Source organism: Diabrotica virgifera, chromosome 6 (genome assembly GCF_917563875.1).
Source record: "Diabrotica virgifera virgifera chromosome 6, PGI_DIABVI_V3a".
Classification (NCBI taxonomy): Eukaryota; Metazoa; Arthropoda; class Insecta; order Coleoptera; family Chrysomelidae; genus Diabrotica; species Diabrotica virgifera.
In genome coordinates this window covers 127,772,063-127,790,790 of record NC_065448.1, presented here as the reverse complement: position 1 = coordinate 127,790,790, position 18,728 = coordinate 127,772,063, and the positions used below count along the sequence as shown (strand labels likewise).

General features: G+C 30.3%; 1 protein-coding gene across 1 annotated transcript in view; it reads left to right on the top strand.

Annotated features, from left to right (window-relative positions):
• The window catches only part of LOC114334969 (uncharacterized), a 129,346-nt gene that overhangs the window by 47,935 nt on the left and 62,683 nt on the right, over positions 1-18,728 (top strand). The window contains exon 4 of the mRNA XM_050652838.1: positions 5,779-6,081. Coding sequence (XP_050508795.1) covers positions 5,779-6,081 — 303 coding nt within the window. The remainder of the gene's footprint in view (positions 1-5,778; positions 6,082-18,728) is intronic.

The following is an 18,728-nucleotide window of genomic DNA, read 5'->3' as shown; positions in this document are numbered from 1 at the left end:
ATTTTTTGCACTCCATTCAAAAGCTAAACAGTTGACATAAAATTACAAAATTCAGTTTTTTAGAACATTGAAAAACCTTCAAAATGTCGATTTTTGAAAGTTAAAAAGTTAATTTGTGACTGCAAAATAAGTAAAAATCGCTATTTGTTAATAACTTTTACTAAAACTACCTTAGAACTTTGCCCAAAAAACTACCCTAAAAACCCAAGGTTGGGTATTGGCGTAATTAACAAATCTCCAAAATTTGAGACCGATCCATTAATTAGTTTAAGAGTCATTCTATTTGTTTATCCCAGAGACCTTTATTTTGCATTAAGATAAGACAGAAAATAATGAAGATAGGGCAATTCTGAGTATGCCAAATGAAAGCAGAACAGCGATAGTATCAAAATGTATTAAAAAAAGATAAAAATAGTCAAAAATCTTAATGCTAATTTTTTGAAATTTTGTAGTTTATAAACATTTAGAATAACTTTAAAAATGTTGTCCGTAGAAACAATACTTTTATATATTCGAGAAGATATTATTTTAACACGAATTTTCAAATAAAAAAATTTAGCCTGGGTTCATTTGGGACAAAGTTAGGCATACGTTTTTTTTAATTCACAGCTAATTTGTTTATAATAATTAAGGAATCTCATTAATGTCATTTTAAAGAAAGGGATTTGTATTTTTTCTTAAAAAATTTTCAAAAACATTGTACCTTCACAGCACCCTCTACGATTTTTCAAAAATGTAGTTCAAACGATTACTAGGGGATACCTACAAATTCACCGAGTTAAAATACCGAAAAAGCAATTTCAAACGAATATAATTTTCTGTATCTCCGGATCAACTCAATGGATTTTGATCTTTCTTTTTTAATTTGTATGTAATTTCTATGTACATTACAAATATGCAATTTGTTTATAAATTTATTAATTAATAAACAGTCTAATTTGTTTAAACAATTCTTGAAAAAATATTTTTTTAAAAAAACCTATTTTTTTAATTATAGTATCACTAATGATCATAAAAAAAGCACACTTAAATAAATAAAATAATTTTAATTAGATAATTATTTATTGAAGATAATTTATTTATTAAAGTATACCTTAACTTTTTCTATGACTAATAACGATAGTATGATTAAAATCATGGATTTTTGGAAAAAAATTATTTTTTCAAAAATTATTTAAACAAATTAGACTGTTTATTAATTAATTAATGTCTAGACAAATTGCATATTTGTAATGTACAGAAAAATTACATATGAATTAAAAAAAGAACGATCAAAATATATTCAGCAGATCCCGAGATATAGAAAATGATAGTAGTTTTAAGTTACCTTTTTAGATTTTGAACTCGTGCATTAGTCGGCTCCCAGCTCCCCCTTCACTTTAACGACTAGTCACCAATTGAACTACATTTTTAAAAATTCGTGTAGAATACCAGATTTTCTAATATGTAAAAGGATTTTTTCCACGTAGACAAGGCAACAACGGCCGGTTCTTTGAAAAAAAAAATTCGGTTTAACTCGGTTAAAAATTATCATTATGAAAGTCAGAAAGTGACTAAATCAAATTTAAAGCCCCCCTACATGATCCTGAAGAAATTTGTGTCATTAATTTATTACTAAGCTATTATTTTTAATTATTAATAATGAGCGGTAACATCGTATTGACGCAGCTGTAAAAGTGAGTGCGAGTGAAATGCGCCATTGGACTGCCTGAATGGCATCTCTTTCGCACTCATCATGGACGGCCGCCTAATACGTGCATGGTGCTCATTATTATTATTTAAAAATAACATGCTGATGGAGATATTAACCAATATTGGAATAAACACCTGTGATTTAAGGATTATCAGCAATCTGTACTGGAATCAAACATCATCTATCCGGACAGAGGCAGGAGAATCCGACGATATCAAAATCAAACGTGGGGTCCGTCAGGGATGTATACTATCCCCACTGCTGTTTAACATCTACTCTGAGGAAATCTTTCAAGAAGCATTGGATGATGTTAAAGCCGGAATTAGAATTAACGGAGAATGTATCAATAACATAAGATACGCAGACGACACTGTGGTATTCGCTGACAGTTCTGAAGCCCTACAGGAGTTAATGAGCAGAATCGCAGAAGTCAGTCAGAGATACGGACTTTCACTAAACACTAAGAAAACCAAATGTATGATGATCTCTAAGAATGAACAGCAATTTGGACGAATCAGTGTGAATGGTCAACAAATAGAAAGAGTAAAAACATACACCTACCTTGGTACGAACGTCAATGAAAATTGGGACCATTCTATAGAAATCAAATGTAGGATAGAGAAAGCAAGATATGCATTTCAAAAAATGGCAAAGTTGTTCAAATGTCATGATTTGTCGATGCCCATAAAAGTCAGATTACTACGATGTTATATATTTCCTATACTGTTGTACGGAGTTGAGTCGTGGACTCTCACAGACGCCACCTGCAAGAAAATTGAGGCTTTTGAGATGTGGCTTTATCGTCGAATCCTGAAGATATCTTATACCGACCACATTACTAATGAGGGTGTTTTGCTGAGAATGAAAAAAGAAAAAGAGCTGTTAATCAAAATAAAAACAGCCAAAATCGAATACCTCGGTCACATCATGAGGAACAGTGAGATATATGGACTGTTGCAACTGGTCTTGCAGGGAAAAGTAGAGGGAAAGCGAGGACCAGGAAGGCGAAGGATTTCCTGGCTGAGAAATCTACGAACGTGGTTCAACACAACCACTACAAATCTTTTCAGAGCAGCAGTGTGCAAAGTGCAGATTGCCATGATGGTCGCCAACGTCCGAAACGGATAGGCACTACAAGAAGAAGAAGAACAGCTTAGTAATCAAATAATGACAAAAATGTTTTCAGGATCTTGTAAGGGGGCTTTAAACTTTGATTTAGTCACTTTCTGACTTTCATAGTAATAACTTTTAACCGAGTTATTAAGCCATAAAAATCGCCATTTTTCGTTTTTTTTTTCAATTTGAAAATGCTTTTACTTCGAAAACGATCAACTTTAGAGAAAAATTACAAGAGACCTTTTTTATCCAGAATGGTCAAAAAAAAAAAAAATTAAAAAATTGTCCGGGACGAAAATATTGATTTTTTGCAATTTGATAAAAAAAATTGTTAAAAAAATTTGGACCACTTTTCGCGTGGGCGACTTCTTGAATCTTACTCTGGAATGTCTCACGAATGCGATTATGCAAAAAAATCTCATGGGAATATTTTCTCCAAAGAACTCGCCGTTTTCGCCTTGTCTAACTCACAATATTTTAAAAGTTATTCTAAATGTTTATAAACTACAAAATTTCACAAATTTGGCATTAGGATTTTTGACTATATTAGATAATTTTTTTATCTTTTTTTAGTACATAATTAATGGATCGGTTTCAAATTTTGAGGGTTTGTCAAGTACCCCAATACCCAAATTTCCGTGAAACGCTAAAGTTCTAAGGTAGTTCTATTAACAAATATCGATTTTCACTTATTTTGCAGTTTGCTTAGCAAAAAATTAACTTTTTAACTTTAACAAATCGTGACCAAAAAGTGCCTAAATTCAAGCGCAAACCTTATTTTGTCAGCTACTGATAAGTAATTTGGGCTTGTTTTATTTTAAAATATTGTTTTTTAGTTGTTAATGCAGCCCAATCGCCCGTCCACTCATATGGGCTTCATTAACAATTAAAAAAATGTTTTAGAATCAAACGTGCCAAAACTTCTTATGGGTAGTTGATAGAAGAAAGTTTGAGCTTCAATTTGTATACTTCATAATTTTAAATATTATATTTTTTACTTGTGTGTTTGAACCTTGAAAATCGTTCAAGTTTAATTTCCAGTTTTAATTTGTTTATAACTCGAAAATGATTAACTCTGGAGGAAAATTACAAAAAACCTTTTTGTTCCCAATGACCCAAGAGATGTAAAATAATGTCTGGCCGGGCCGAAAAAATTTATGTTTATAATTTGTTTAATTTTTTTTAATAAATGTAGCAATAACTCCGAAGTTATGGCATTTAGGTATAGGGATTATAACATAAAAAAAATCAGTAGTTCTCAAGAACTTCAAAACGCAAAGAATATACAGGGTGTTCTATTTGGAATAAGAAAGTTCATTAGATTTCCGGAAAAACGATAGATCTGAAATTAACGTAATTACCACTATAATATTGGTCGCATTAGAAAACTCTTACCCACTAAAATCTATAAAAATCGTGCAAGCCGTTTCCGAGATATTTGAGGGTTTCCATACCTAAAACTCACTCTGTATGGTAGAGGTACATTTACAAGGTACAAGGTTTCTCTTCATGTGATAATCTGACGCGCTCGAGTAACTGCAAAAATCTCCGCTTGGGCTCTCCTACCATAAGTTTTTTATGTAAAGTTTTCTGATTTTTTCAATGGTCAAGTCAGTTTTTTTCTGAGCTTTATATTTTAGTAGGTATTTAAAAAACAACTAATTTCGCAGTTCATTATTTGTTTAATAGAAAATGAAGCATCTACTTCTGGAGTAGAACTTTTTGATATGTTATTTATTAAGCATTTCTTAATGAAGTTACAAAAAGTTCTATCTTGTTTGATTTTTTCCGTAATCAAAAACTCTATTTCAGCTAAAGTTTTCAGCAAAACATGGTAAAACTATGATTTTTGTTTTATTGTTATTTCAGCCATATTATTCAGTAGCGCAATTTTTTAACGAACTTTAGACTTTTAATATTGTTTATGCAGATAGATCGATATGGATGTGAAACCTGGATCATGAAGGTTAACATGATGAACAAATTAGAAGCCTTTGAGATGCGGTCGTATCGGAGAATGCTCAGAATATCTTGGGTTCAACGCATTTCAAACAGACAAGTCTTAAACAGAGTAGGTCAAGGCGAAGGTGATTTAACCAAGATGATAAAAAAGAGAAAACTTGAATATCTGGGGCATATAATGAGAGGTAGCAGATACAGGATGCTGCAGTTAATACTCAATGGAAAGATCGACGGAAAAAGAGAAAAAACCTTCGTCAATGGACTGGCTTATCAGCAGATCAATTGTTACATGCCGCACAAGTTCGAGAACGATATCGACAAATTGTTATGCAAGCTACCCACGCCTAAAAATTTGGACACGGTACTTAAAGAAGAAGATGCAGATAGTCTTCGTCTTCTTTTACTTAGATTGCCAACTATTCCTCCATCTTTTAGGTAGTGTTCCAGTAGGTCTTGAACAGGGCGGGTTGTTTTCTAGGGCAATTTTTGGGAGTCTATTTTTATCCATTCGTCTTACATCGCTGTACCACATCCTCTATTTATGTAGATAGTACTTTTAAGATAATTTTAATTTATAGTATAATTATTTAATAAAACATTGAATTCTCTTTCTGTTGTTTTAATTTCCTGCTAAATTCCATATTGGCATATTCACCAGGGTAGGTTATCTGTAACTTCTATTCAAAAATCCCGCAAAATTTATAGTTTGAAATTCCTGCGTAACCATAATTTGTCAATTTAATTGCCTTTCCAATTAAGAGATGGCGTTAATTCGATCCGAAAGTTCAACATGGTCGTAGAACCTCTAGCTAGAGAATGTATGGTTTGTGGTCAAATGTGTCACGTATCAGCACCTACAGACGAAGAATAAAAAACGAAGTCGATAGTGTTTTATATAACAAGCTTGGTAAAATAGCTTAGAACCAATAGTTTGTTAAAGTTTGGTCATTAGGTAGTAGTTTTTCGATAAGTATATAATCTAGATAAGAAAATTATTTCTTTTTCAGCTAAGGAAGCAGATGGCACAATAAAATCTTCTGTTTCAATTAAGGTGGGTAACATTCTGCCAGATATTCTCAAATTGCCAGTCACAATATCTGGAAACGTCGGAAAACTTATCCTCAGCTCCATGACAAACGGAATCGCAGTGCCTTTTAGAATCATAGGAACACCGATTACTATTGTTATGAATATTTTGAGCCTAATTCAGACTTTTGTAACAAAGCTCGGTCCAATTATTATACAGATATTTGGAAATGTGGGCAAAGCTAATGCTGAGCTGCTCGTTACCATAATCGATAAAATTAAAGGTATGTATTTTCTTATGTTTCTGTTAGTTTATATTACACTGCGCGTCAGAGAAAACGGGCACCTCAAAAAATGGGTCATTTTTTTATGTCTCGTATCTCCTAAATCTATCGTCCGATTTACGTAATTTTTTAGCATGTTATAGCCTCATTCTTTGATAATATTGTTGCTAAACAGTTAAATTTTTATTGTATGCCGGGTGTAAGAATCAAACTGTGTTTTTTCTCAAAGTTCGCAACACCCTGTGGAATATTATAGCATTTGTAAAATACTGAAATGAAAACCCAACTGTAGCCTCAGGTTTTGTTAACATTCTGTTTTTTGATTTATTCGCTTAAGTTGAATAATACAAAAGTTAGGTACTTTAACAACTAGCCATGTTCTTCATCAGTACAGGGTTTTTTAAATAAGTGCGACAAATTTTAGAGGTAATTCTGCATTAAAAAATAATTACAGTTTGCTTGATAATTGTATGTCCGCAAATGCTTCGTTTCCGAGATACGGGCTGAATTTTTTATAACAAACTGACGATTTATTTATTGCCTTAAAACCGGTTGCGATATGCAAATAAAATTTTGTGGGTTTGAAGACGTTGTTATTCTCCATTTTTGACATACAATTAAGAATGTCATATTTACCTTTTGCGTGCATATGGGTAATATGACTGGTCATTACTCGTATGAGCGACAGTGGTGTATATAAAATTCTTAATTGCATGTCAAAAAATGCACAATAACTATCTCTTAAAACCTATCAAATTTCATTTGCATATCTCAACCGGTTTTAGGGCAATAAATAAATCGTCAGTTTGTAAGAAAAAATTCAACATCCTGTATCTCGGAAACGAATAATTTGCGGACACATGTTTATAAAGCAAACAATCACTATTTTTTCATGTAGAATTACCCCTTAAAATTTGTCGCACTTATTTAGAAACACCCTGTACTGATGAAGAACATGGCTAGTTGTTAAAGCACCTAACTTTTGTATTATCCAAGCTAATGAATAAAATAATAGAATATTAAGAAAACCTGAGACTATAGTTGGGTTTTAATTTCAGTATTTTATAGATGCTAGAATATTCCACGCGGTGTTGCGAATTTTGAGAAAAAAACACATGTTTGATTCGTACACCTGGTATACAGGGTGTTAGTAAATAAGTATGAAAAATTTTAAGGGTTAATTCTACATGAAAAACTAATACCAGTTTGCTCTATAAACATATGTCCGCAAATGCTTAGTTTCGGAGATACGGGGTGTTGAAATTTTTATTTCAAACTGCCAATTTATTTATTGCTCTAAGACCAGTTGAGCTATGAAAATGAAATTTGGTAAATTTTAGGAGGTAGTTATTACAAATTTTTTGACATACAATTTAGAATTTTGTATTCATCATTGGCGCGCCTACGGGCAATGGTCTGAATTTTTTTAAAGAAAAAAATAGTACGCCACTGAGATATTTCGAATTAAAAATTATTTTTAAATTTCACGTCTAATTTATGATAAAAAAGCTTTCTTGCCTTTTTTTCATATGATGCACTGTTTTTATGCAGAAAAATAAAACATCTTGGCGCGTATTTTTGTTTCTTAATACATCATCAAGAATTATCCAATATAATAATACTAAACTAGAACAATAACAGAAAATATTACTAATAAGATTTCAACTAGGTGCAAAGCTGCAAGAAATGTTTAAAATGATCTCCTTTACACATAACAGAAGAATTTTATATTCATCATTGGCGCGCGTACGGGTAATGGTCTGAAGTTTTTGAAGAAAAAAATAGTACGCCACTGAGATATGTCAAACTAAAAATCATTTTTGAATTCCCCGTTCAATTTACGACAAAAAATCTTTCTTTCCTTTTTTTCATATGAGGCGCCGTTTTTATACAAAAAAATAAAACATCTTAACACTTACCAAGCATTTGAGGTAGTTTCCATAAATATGCGTAGAAACTTAGTTCAAATACTTTGTAAACGTTAAGATGTTTAATTTTTTTGCATAAAAACGGCGCCGCATATGAAAAAAAGGCAAGAAAGATTTTTTGTCGTAAATTAAACGAGGAATTCAAAAATGATTTTTAGTTTGACATATCTCAGTGGCGTACTATTTTTTTCTTAAAAAAATTCAGACCATTACCCGTACGCGCGCTAATGATGAATATAAAATTCTTCTGTTACCTGTAAAGGAGATCATTTTAAACATTTCTTGCAGCTTTGCACCTAGCTAAAATGGTATTAGTATTATTTTCTGTTATTGTTCTAGTTTAGTATTATTATATTGGATAGTTCTTGATGATGTATTAAGAAATGAAAAATATGCGCCAAGATGTTTTATTTTTCTGCATAAAAACGGTGCATCATATGAAAAAAATTGAAAGAAAGGTTTTTTATCATAAATTAGACGTGGAATTTAGAAATAATTTTTAATTCGAAATATCTCAGTGGCGTACTATCTTTTTCTTTAAAAAAATTCAGACCATTGTCCGTAGGCGCGCCAATGATGAATACAAAATTCTAAATTGTACCTATGTCAAGAAATTCGTAATAACTACCTCCTAAAACTCACCAAATTTCATTTTCATAGCTCAACTGGTCTTAGAGCAATAAATAAATTGGCAGTTTGAAATAAAAATTTCAACACCCCGTATCTCCGAAACTAAGCATTTGCGGACATATGTTTATAGAGCAAACTGGCATTAATTTTTCATGTAGAATTAGCCCTTAAAAATTTTCATACTTATTTACTAACACCCTGTATAATGAAAGTTTACCTGTTTAGCAACAATATTATTATGGCGATATTGCTCAAGAATAAAGCTATAAAATGTTAAAAAAATTACTTAAATCGGAAAATAGGTTTAGGAGATACGAGACATCAAAATGTCCCATTTTTTGGGATGCCTGTTTTCTATGACGCGCAGTGTAATTAAAAAATATTTATTAAAAAGATGTATGTATTGCAGTACATGTATATAGTCCATGTGGTGGGATCGCTCCCGTCTGGAAAAATTTCTGATTCAATTTCTTTGTGGATTTCTATTCAAAAATGTCCCCTTTGAACAAATCTGAAGGGTACCGGGCGGAATTTTTGGGCAGAAATTGTTTAAACAATTTTTTTAAACAAATACAAAAGATTACGTTTTTTTTTTCGGAACATATATTTTTAAGTTTTGTGGGTCATTCTAAACAAGAAAGGTATCTTCTAAATTTTCTCAAAAATTGATAGTTTTCGAGTTAAGGGCGATTTAAAATCTGAAAAATGCGAAAATACGCATTTTTGAAGCCTAAAAACTCATATTTAAATTAGCATTTTTAAGGTTGCCAGATAATTATGTTGAAGTTTATACATTCAGCTTCAACATTCTGAAGAGTGATTGCGTCTAACCTTAATTTAAATCGCTGTTTTTTAATCGTTAAATATGCACGTTCATCCGATTTTTTTTGCCGGTGCGGCGCGTTCCATTTCAAAAATCTCCAATTTTTCTCCGAAAAATATTTTTCCTAGATTTTTTGGGACCTAATGAAACCTAATTTCTCTAAATGAAATAAGTTTTTTAACATTTTTCTCAAAAGTTAACAGTTTTAAAGTTATAAGCGATTGAAAATCCAAAAATGCGTTTTTTGGCATTTTTCGGATTTTAAATCGCTTATAACTTTAAAACTATTAACTTTTAAGAAAAATGTTAGGATACTTATTTTATTTAAAATATCCCAAAGAATCTAGAAAAAATATTTTTTGGGGGAAAATAGGAGATTTTTGAATTAGAGCGCGCCGCACCGGTAAAAAATCGGATAAACACGCATATTTAACAATTAAAAAACAACGGTATATATAAAGGCTAGACGCGATCACTCTCCAGAATCTTGAAGCTGAATGTTTAATCTTCAATATAAGTATCTGACAACCTCAAAAATACTAATTTAAATATGAGATTTTAAGCCTTGAAAATGCGTATTTTCGCATTTTTTAGATTTTAAATCACCTATAACTCGAAAACTATCAATTTAAAAAAAATTAAAAGATATATTTTTGATTTAGAATGGCCCAAAAAACCTAAAAATATATATTCCAGAGGAAAAAAACGTGATCTTTTGTATTTGTTTAAACAATTTCTGCCCAAAAATTCCGCCCGGCACCCTTCAGATTTGTTTAAAGGGGACATTTTTGAATAGGAATCCACAAAGAAACCGAATCAGAAATTTTTTCAGACGGGAGCGGTCTCACCACATGGACTAATAAGATAGTATCATATTTATTATTTGACGTATAAAGAGTGATTTATGTTAGGACGGGGACGTGAACGACACGGCTGTCTTACGGGGTCCGTTGAAGAATCGTCTGATGTGAAAAGCATTGGCTAGTTTATCATACAACGGAACGGGGCGACTGCACGTATCTACGTGTTCTACGGCACGTATCGTGCACGCCACGTCCTAACATAGATCAGCCTTAAATGCAGTCAGTTAATAGTTAAGAGAAATAAGGAAAAAATAACCTGTTGGTGACACAACCGCCTCCAGGCTAAAAACAAATTAATTGACTAGTATGGACCCCTATAATGAGAACCTATATGTTTCCTGTAGCCGATTTTGTTGATATACAAATTAACAAATGAACATTTGGTTATTAACAAATGAAGATCAAATAATGGTAAATTTTCGCTTTTTTTGTCTATTATCAAAAAAATGAAGCATTTGAAACAAATTTGAGAGTAATAAACTTATAAATTATATAAAAAACTTCAACATGGCGATTTTTTGCTTAGAAAATTGCAAAATAAATCATAAACGTTATAAAATAATCATAAACTTGAACTTGAATCATAAACAATCTAAATGAATATGTCAGTAAATGATAAAGTTACAGTAATACTAAGAATAATTTATGAAAGAAGAAGATTTATGTTACTAATTTTATTTTAAAAAATTACTAAAAATAATTTAAAATATTGCAAAATTATTTTGCAAGGACATGTCGATTTTTTGCTTATAAACAATTAGAATAACTTTTTAACGATTACCCGTAGAAAAATTATTCTTTCATATTTAGAAATATTTAATTGTTTTACAAATTTAAAAGGAGAAAAAAATGTCATGCAAACTTTTTTCAATTCACAGCAGCTTTGTTTATAACAATTAAGAAATCAAATTAGCCACATTTGAAAATGCATACTTCAAAGTTTTAACGTACCAAATATAAATTAGATTTCCTTTCAACGGAATCGTCTACATAACTTCAAAATATGGTCCTTAAAATCGGCCGGCCTTGAAACTCCGTAGAGCGATGGGAAGGGATGGGAGCTGTTAACTCTATCTCTGGTTTATATATTTCGACGTTTCTTCGTCTATATATTCTTCCATTTCGTCGGCATATTCCCTTGAAAGGAAATATTTTTTATATTTGGCACATTAAAACTTTGAAGTATGTTCTTTCAAATGTGACTAATTTAATTTCTTAATTGTTATAAACAAAGTTGCTGTGAATTAAAGAAAAAGAAGGGACCAACTTCGTCTCTAATTGTGCTAGGACAATTTTCTCTCTGTTTAAATGTAAAAAATTAAATCTTTCTAAATATGAAAAAATGATTTTTCTACGGGAAATGGTTAAAAAGTTATTCCAATTGTTTATAAGCAAAAAATTGACATGTTTTCGCTAAATAGTAATTATTGTGCAATATTAAAAATTTTTTGTCATTTTTGTAAATAAAATTGGTAACATGAATCTTCTTCTTTCATAAACTATTTGTAGTGTTATATGCGAGCGGCAGCAACCCCTAAAATTACGTTATACTGGTTATACCGACCACGAAAATCAACTTTAAGGTGAATGACCAATTTTGGTTATTCTGTATTGAATCTGAATATGAAATTTATTATTTATCTAGAGTTGGTGGAACATGTTTAAAAATAAAATTTTATGCAAAAATGCGAAAAATAAATTTTGATGATTTTTCAACTTTACCACGCTGTATCTTTGGTCGCTGCAGATGTTTCCATTTTAAAATTTTACTGTTACTGTTACCCAGGATGAACAAGAAGAAGAAGAACAAAAAGAAGAAGAACAAGAAGAAGAACTAGCAGGTGAAGAAGAAGAAGAACAAGGAGAAGAGGAAGCAGAAGTATTAGAAAATTATGAATCAGTTGGATAAATTTCCCTTTTTATAACTTTTATCATTTTTAACCATTGCCAATATTAATTATTCAATAGCTTCAAATTAAACAGAATCACAGATCCGTGGAATAGGCCTACTGGGGAAACCACTTTAAAAAACGCGCTAAGTACACTACCCCAAAGGTGGTATGGAAACGTGTGCGCATATTATGACGATTACAACTGTTTGAATCGTTGTATCTCAAAAACGGTGGCTCTTAGGAAAAAAGTAATAACACATTTTTTTAATATAATTACCCATTCTACATTTTTTGTCAGAACTAATTTGATGATAAAACTTACCGTTTCGCTGAAAATCGCGAAAAACTATATTTGGTGACCTCTGACTCCGCGTAAATTTTTTAGCTCGGGTCGGATTTATGACGACTTTTTAGATTTCATTTATGATGGTATTTTGAACAATCCTGCGAATTTTCAGCTTGATGGTAATTTTTGTAACCTCAGATGTGTAAGTTGACCGGAGTATGTGTCATCTTTAAAGTAATTAGATAGCAATGATATTTGTCCAAAATCTTTAAACACATTAAAAGAGGAGTTGCTAATTTTTAAACATTTGTAGTCAGATTTTGTTAGTTTCATGTTTTCTTAAAAAAAGTTGAGTGACAAACTTCTTAGTTTGTCACCACATAGATAAAATATAATTCATGAAGAGTTTTCTCGAAAGTTTTAAGTCAAAATCTTCAATAGGAAAAAAGTTATGTGACTTTATAAACGAGCGGTACACTCCAAAAAAAGCTTATTTCTCGAGATACTGACCACGGTGTGGTGAATGGCTAATTTTTATTATACTTTATGTTTTTGTGTTGCTGAAAACGAAAATTAGGTTCTTTTTGAATTTTACTTGGGGGAACATTGTAAAAATCGCAATTTTACCCTAAAAATAAAAAAAAATGAAATCACGTGTTTTTTTTGTGTTTAACTCGCTACAATTCTGTTCCATTTTAATATTTTTTCTGAAATTTTTATAGTGTATTATTATAATAAAAGTTATGAATTGTTTAAAGTAAAAGGTGCAGATTCCTGAATTACAAGTTTGAAAATTTGAAACTTTATTTTATAAATTATAAATAAACACTATTATTATAGTGTCTTATTATAATAAAAGTTATGAATTGTTTAAAGTAAAAGGTGCAGATTCCTGAATTGCAAGTTTGAAAATTAGAAATTTAGCTTTTTAATGAATTTTATGTTAAAATATAGTGTACAAAGAACAAAATGTTTTATAGAAAAAACTTTAAATGCACTTTTTAATTTTAAGAAAAACGTGATTTATTTTTAAGGTAAAATTGCGATTTTGACAATGTTTCCCAATCTAAAATTCAAAATAAACCTCATTTTCATTTTAAGCACAATCAAAAACTTAAAGTATGATTAAAATTAGCCATTCACCACACCGTAGTCAGTATCTCGAAAAATAAGCGTTTTTTTGGGGAGTGCCACTCGTCTATAAATTCACATAACTTTTTTCCTATTGCATACTTTGACTTGAAATTTTGCTGAAAACTTCTTCATGACATGTTTAAATGCTGTGTTGATTAAAATAATACACTAAAAAGTTTGTCACCCAACTTTTTTAAGTAAACATGAAACTAACGAAATCTGACGACAAATTGTTTAAAAATTAACAATTTCTTTTTAAATTTGTTTAAACATCAAGGAAAAATCTCAGTATTGTCTAAATTCTTCAAAGATGACAAAGTAGAATTTTTCAAAAGGAAATATTTACAGCGACCAAAGATACAGCGAGGTAAATATGAAAAATTTGATTTTTGAACATGTTCTGCGAATTCTAGATAAAAGTGAACTTCATATTCGGATTCAGCGACCTCGAAAACATTAAGAATAACCAATATTTGTGTGCCGCTGGCCTATTACTGTAACTTCATCATTTTCTGACTTATATTGTTGCAAAAAAAAAAAATAATTTGTGATAAACAATTTAAATAACTTTTAAACTATTTAACCGACCACTTTGAAATTCTGAGTATAATTTAAGCACTACAAGTCTCAGCATTCCTTGTAATAAGAAGGTTCTAACTGCATTTTTTAAAGAAGTTACGAATATTTCTAAAAAAAAAAAAACAAAATTTATGACTTATTTTGCAATTTTCTAAGCAACAAATAAGGATAGACATACTCAACGATCGCCATATTGAAGATTTTTATATGATTTATAAGCTTTTTACTCTCAAACTTGTATCAAATGCTTCATTTTTTGGCGATAGACTAAAAAAGCGAAAATTTACAGTTTTTTGATTTTTATTAATAGTCGAGGAAATGAAGCTGGAAAAATGGCAAAACCTCGCAATTCTTTCGTCCAGCATCGATTTGTACAAAAATTTGGGATTATGCTCATTTCACCCTCTAGTTCATTTTCTACATTGACCTGTTGTACGCTTTTGGTTTTTTAAAGGTGAAAACTACCCCTAATTGTAAAAAATTATAAAATAACATTTTAAACTTTAATATTGTCAACATTTGCTTCTTATTAGTTACATAATGATTGTTTTGTGCTTTAAGATATAATATCACAAAACTTCAACCCTTAAAGCCACCCTTGTTGGAGCTATATATGAAAAGTTTACTTATCCTAAAAGAATAATTTCAGCTTGCATCAATTTACATAAAAATTTGGGGTTAGGATCATCTTACCCTGTACTTCATATTCTATATCATGCTCAAGGGCGTTGATTATTTTTAGGGGTGTAAACTACCCTTATTGTCAAAAATTATATAAAAACATTGTAAACTTTAATATAGGTAAAATTTGGTTTTGACTGGTTAAATAATGATTGTTTTATGCTTTAGGATATATCATAATATTTCAACCCTTAAAAACCACCCTTAATAACATTGCAATTTTTATAAGTAGACAATTTAATAGATTTATACAGAAAAAAAGTAGAATTAAAGAATTAAAAAAACATTTATTTACACAAAAATACGAATTTACAAATATATAAAATTACACATACAAATAGTTTTTAGTCGTCCAGTGTACGAACCGGCTCTGTGGTATTATATAGGTACATTGAAAATGCTCTATGAGGGGACTATTCGAATTTTTCGAAAAAAAAAAAGATTAGTTTTATAAACATAGCTTCTTCATTTTTGGCGATAAAAAGTTTTTTCAATAACAGTTTTGTAGGATTTTTGAAGAGTAATAAGACTGTGTAAATTAAATTCCGTAAGATCCCTTAATTTTTAATTGAGGTGAGTTTAAATGGCTCGAATAAGGGGATGTTTGCTCGTAAATAGATGTTTGGAACAGCTATATCTCGCTAACTGTTCACTGTAATGAAAATCTATGCATAAGGAAATTTTAGCTATTAAAAAAAGCTACATTAGTAGTATATCATTTTTTTCGTATCTCCAGTATTTTTGGAGTTATTTTGAAGAAAAAGATAAAAAATGCAAAATTGCAAAAAATAAATTTTTCTTTAAACTCCAATTTTTCTAAAATTAGGCCTTTTAAATAGGTCAAACTTCTTGGGTGTATTGATAATATAAATATAAAAGGAATTAAAGAAAGGCAAAGACCAATTTTTAGTTACAAGGGTAGGTAGGGGGTTGTTTTAACTGTTTTTTTTACGTAGGGAAAAATAGGTACCGACTTTTTTTTATCATAAATTGTTCCATTTTTATGCTAGAAACTTTTGATTATTTTTTTTGAAAGATCTTATTGTATGCTTGAAAAAACATCATGTAAGTTTTCCTAGAAAAATGCAAAGTTTTCTCGTTATCTGGCTATGGTTATTTCGAATTATGCAATTGACGAAAAAAGCTAACCTTTAACATGCCGTATCTCGGTTTGTATTGGTCGTAAAAATATTATAGAAAAACAATTACGTTTGTGTTACTAAAAGATACAATTTTGATATCCACAGTTTTTTTGATTAACTGCATATTTTTCATATCATATCATAAAAAAGTCGATTTTTCCGTCGAAAAACTGTTACTTTCAACCACGAATAACTCTAAAATATTAGTTTTACGAAGAAAATGTAAAAAATATTTTTTTCTTAAAATCACTTTTTACATCGATTTACATGGTTAAAATGTAATAAAAAATTCCCACCCCCGAGATGGGGTGGCAACTACCCCCAAAGTTTTAGCGTACAGCAGCATGATATAAAAAATGATCCTTGGACTATTCCCTACCTTCTGTGAAAATTTCAAGTAAATCCATGCTGGACGAAAAAATTGCGAGAAAAAATGCTTCATTTCCTCGACTATAAATAAAGATAAAAAAACTGTACATTTACAAATTAACAAATTTTGTTAATAACTATGTATATCAACAAAATTGTCTGCAGGAAACATATAGGTTTTTATTATAGGGGTCCACACTACTCAAAAATATATTTTTGGCCTGGAGGGGTTTGTGTCACTAGAAAAACCTTAGTTCTCTGGACTAAAAGGTTTTCACCTCCGATTTCGTTGAACCCCCATCGATTTTCATAAAAATAGGTGTGTAGTTGGAAGAAATTTTAATTTTTCGTCAAAAAAAAAATGCTTGATTTTAAGCGGATTTTCATAAATAATTAAAAACCTAAAAAAACTTTTGTAAAAAGTTTTTACAAAAAGTTACTATTACCAAAATTGAAGCTAATACACAATTGAATAAATTTCTTACTGAAAAATATTTTAATATTAAGGGGAAATGCGCAAAATGTCGCCTGTCAAAATTTTCAATGTGTTTTAAATTGATTCATTTTTGTCGAATTAAAAAAAATAAATATTTTTTAAAAATTTAAACGCAGAGTGGAATACTACATTATTACTGAGGGCAGAAAGTCCCTGAAAACTTGTATAATGTTTATTTTAATAAGTACAGGTGTGAAAATAAATGAGAAAATTTAGTGGGACTTTTAATATTTTATTAAAAAAAACTTTATTTATTCTAAGGGACTTTCGGCCCTCAGTAATAACGTAGTCTTTCATTCTGCGTTTAAATTTATGATGAAAATACGAGAACACTTTACGATTTTTTAAGAAGATATTATGAAAAATAAAACGCCATTTCTACAAAAATTAAAATTTATAATAATCTCTCTTTTAGGAAAAAATTTAAGTTTTTTAACAAAGGTTTCCGTTTTCCTATTATTTTTGTAGGATAAAAAATTACCCAGCTGGAAACGTTTAAAGACTAAATTTTACTTGAGAACCATGTAACTGGGGCCCTTTAACCTTTTATATTTAAAAATGAACAGTTTTAAAAGATTAAGGATGATTTTATAATACTGCAAATAAAAAATACCGGAGTTATTCTAAAAAAACAATAACATTTTTTTAGAAACATTTTTGGAGCATACATTTTTAAAAACTTTTTGAGCATAAATTTTGATGCTCATAAATTTTGATGATCAACTTTTCCTGAAGCTTATTTGATAGGTATTTCTGAGTACTTTAATAAGTATTTGGTATATATATGTTATAAGTATACGTTTTCTTTAACACGTATTTGGTATTTTTTTTCCGTTTTTAATCATAATGATTAGAATTCAATTACCTATAACTCACTTTGAGTTAATACTAGAAGGTTTTTCAAGTACAAAATTTATTCGTTTTTTTATTAGCTTCAATTTTGGTAATGATAGTTTTATGTAAAAACTTATATTATTTGAATTATCTATGAAAAACCGCTTTAAAACTATAATTTTTTTCACGAAAAACTAAACTTTTCAATTTCTAATAACTGAAAAAGTATTCATTTATTTTAATCAATTTATATGTAACAATGTCAGCTTATAATTTTTCGGTGTATTGATTTCTGTATTTTTAACAAAATAATTTTCACCTCCGAGAAGGGAGGCACCCACACCAGGGTAAAAGCGCAAGTTAGCACCATGTCACTTGCGTTCCTTGAGGTATTCTCTACGCACTTACCAATTTTCACGAAAATGAATGGAGGTTCGCCGAAATCTGAGGCAATAGATCATATTCACCTTCAGTGACTGCACTAATACGGATTTTAAAACAATTCTTCTTCCTGCTTCCTTAATAGGCTCACTCCTGTTCCATCTTCGGATGCCTCCTCACCAGATATCCAGGTTGTTACTCCATCATCCAGGTTGTTACTCCATCTCTTCCTTGGCCTTCTTATACTCCTTCGGCCGTTTGGTGACCTGTCCCGTGATATCTTTACCAGTCTTCCATTCTGCTTCTATGGATATAACATTTTTTTTCTTTTCAGTGTCCAGTCATTTATGTTCTCTATATTACAGCTTTACCTGAGCTTGCCTGTGCTATTACAGCTTTATGCTACGTTGTCTGTCACATAATGGTTTTCCTGTGATATCTCGGACTATTTTCATTTCACACGTTTCCATCAGTCTTTTTGTCCTTGTGGTGTCAGGTCTTATTTCCGCAGTGTAAGTCATAACTGGTCTAACTACTGTCCTATAAAATAATAAAGAGGGAGGGAAGACAGTTTTTTTTTTATTTTATTCAGAGTTGGACCACCATCTC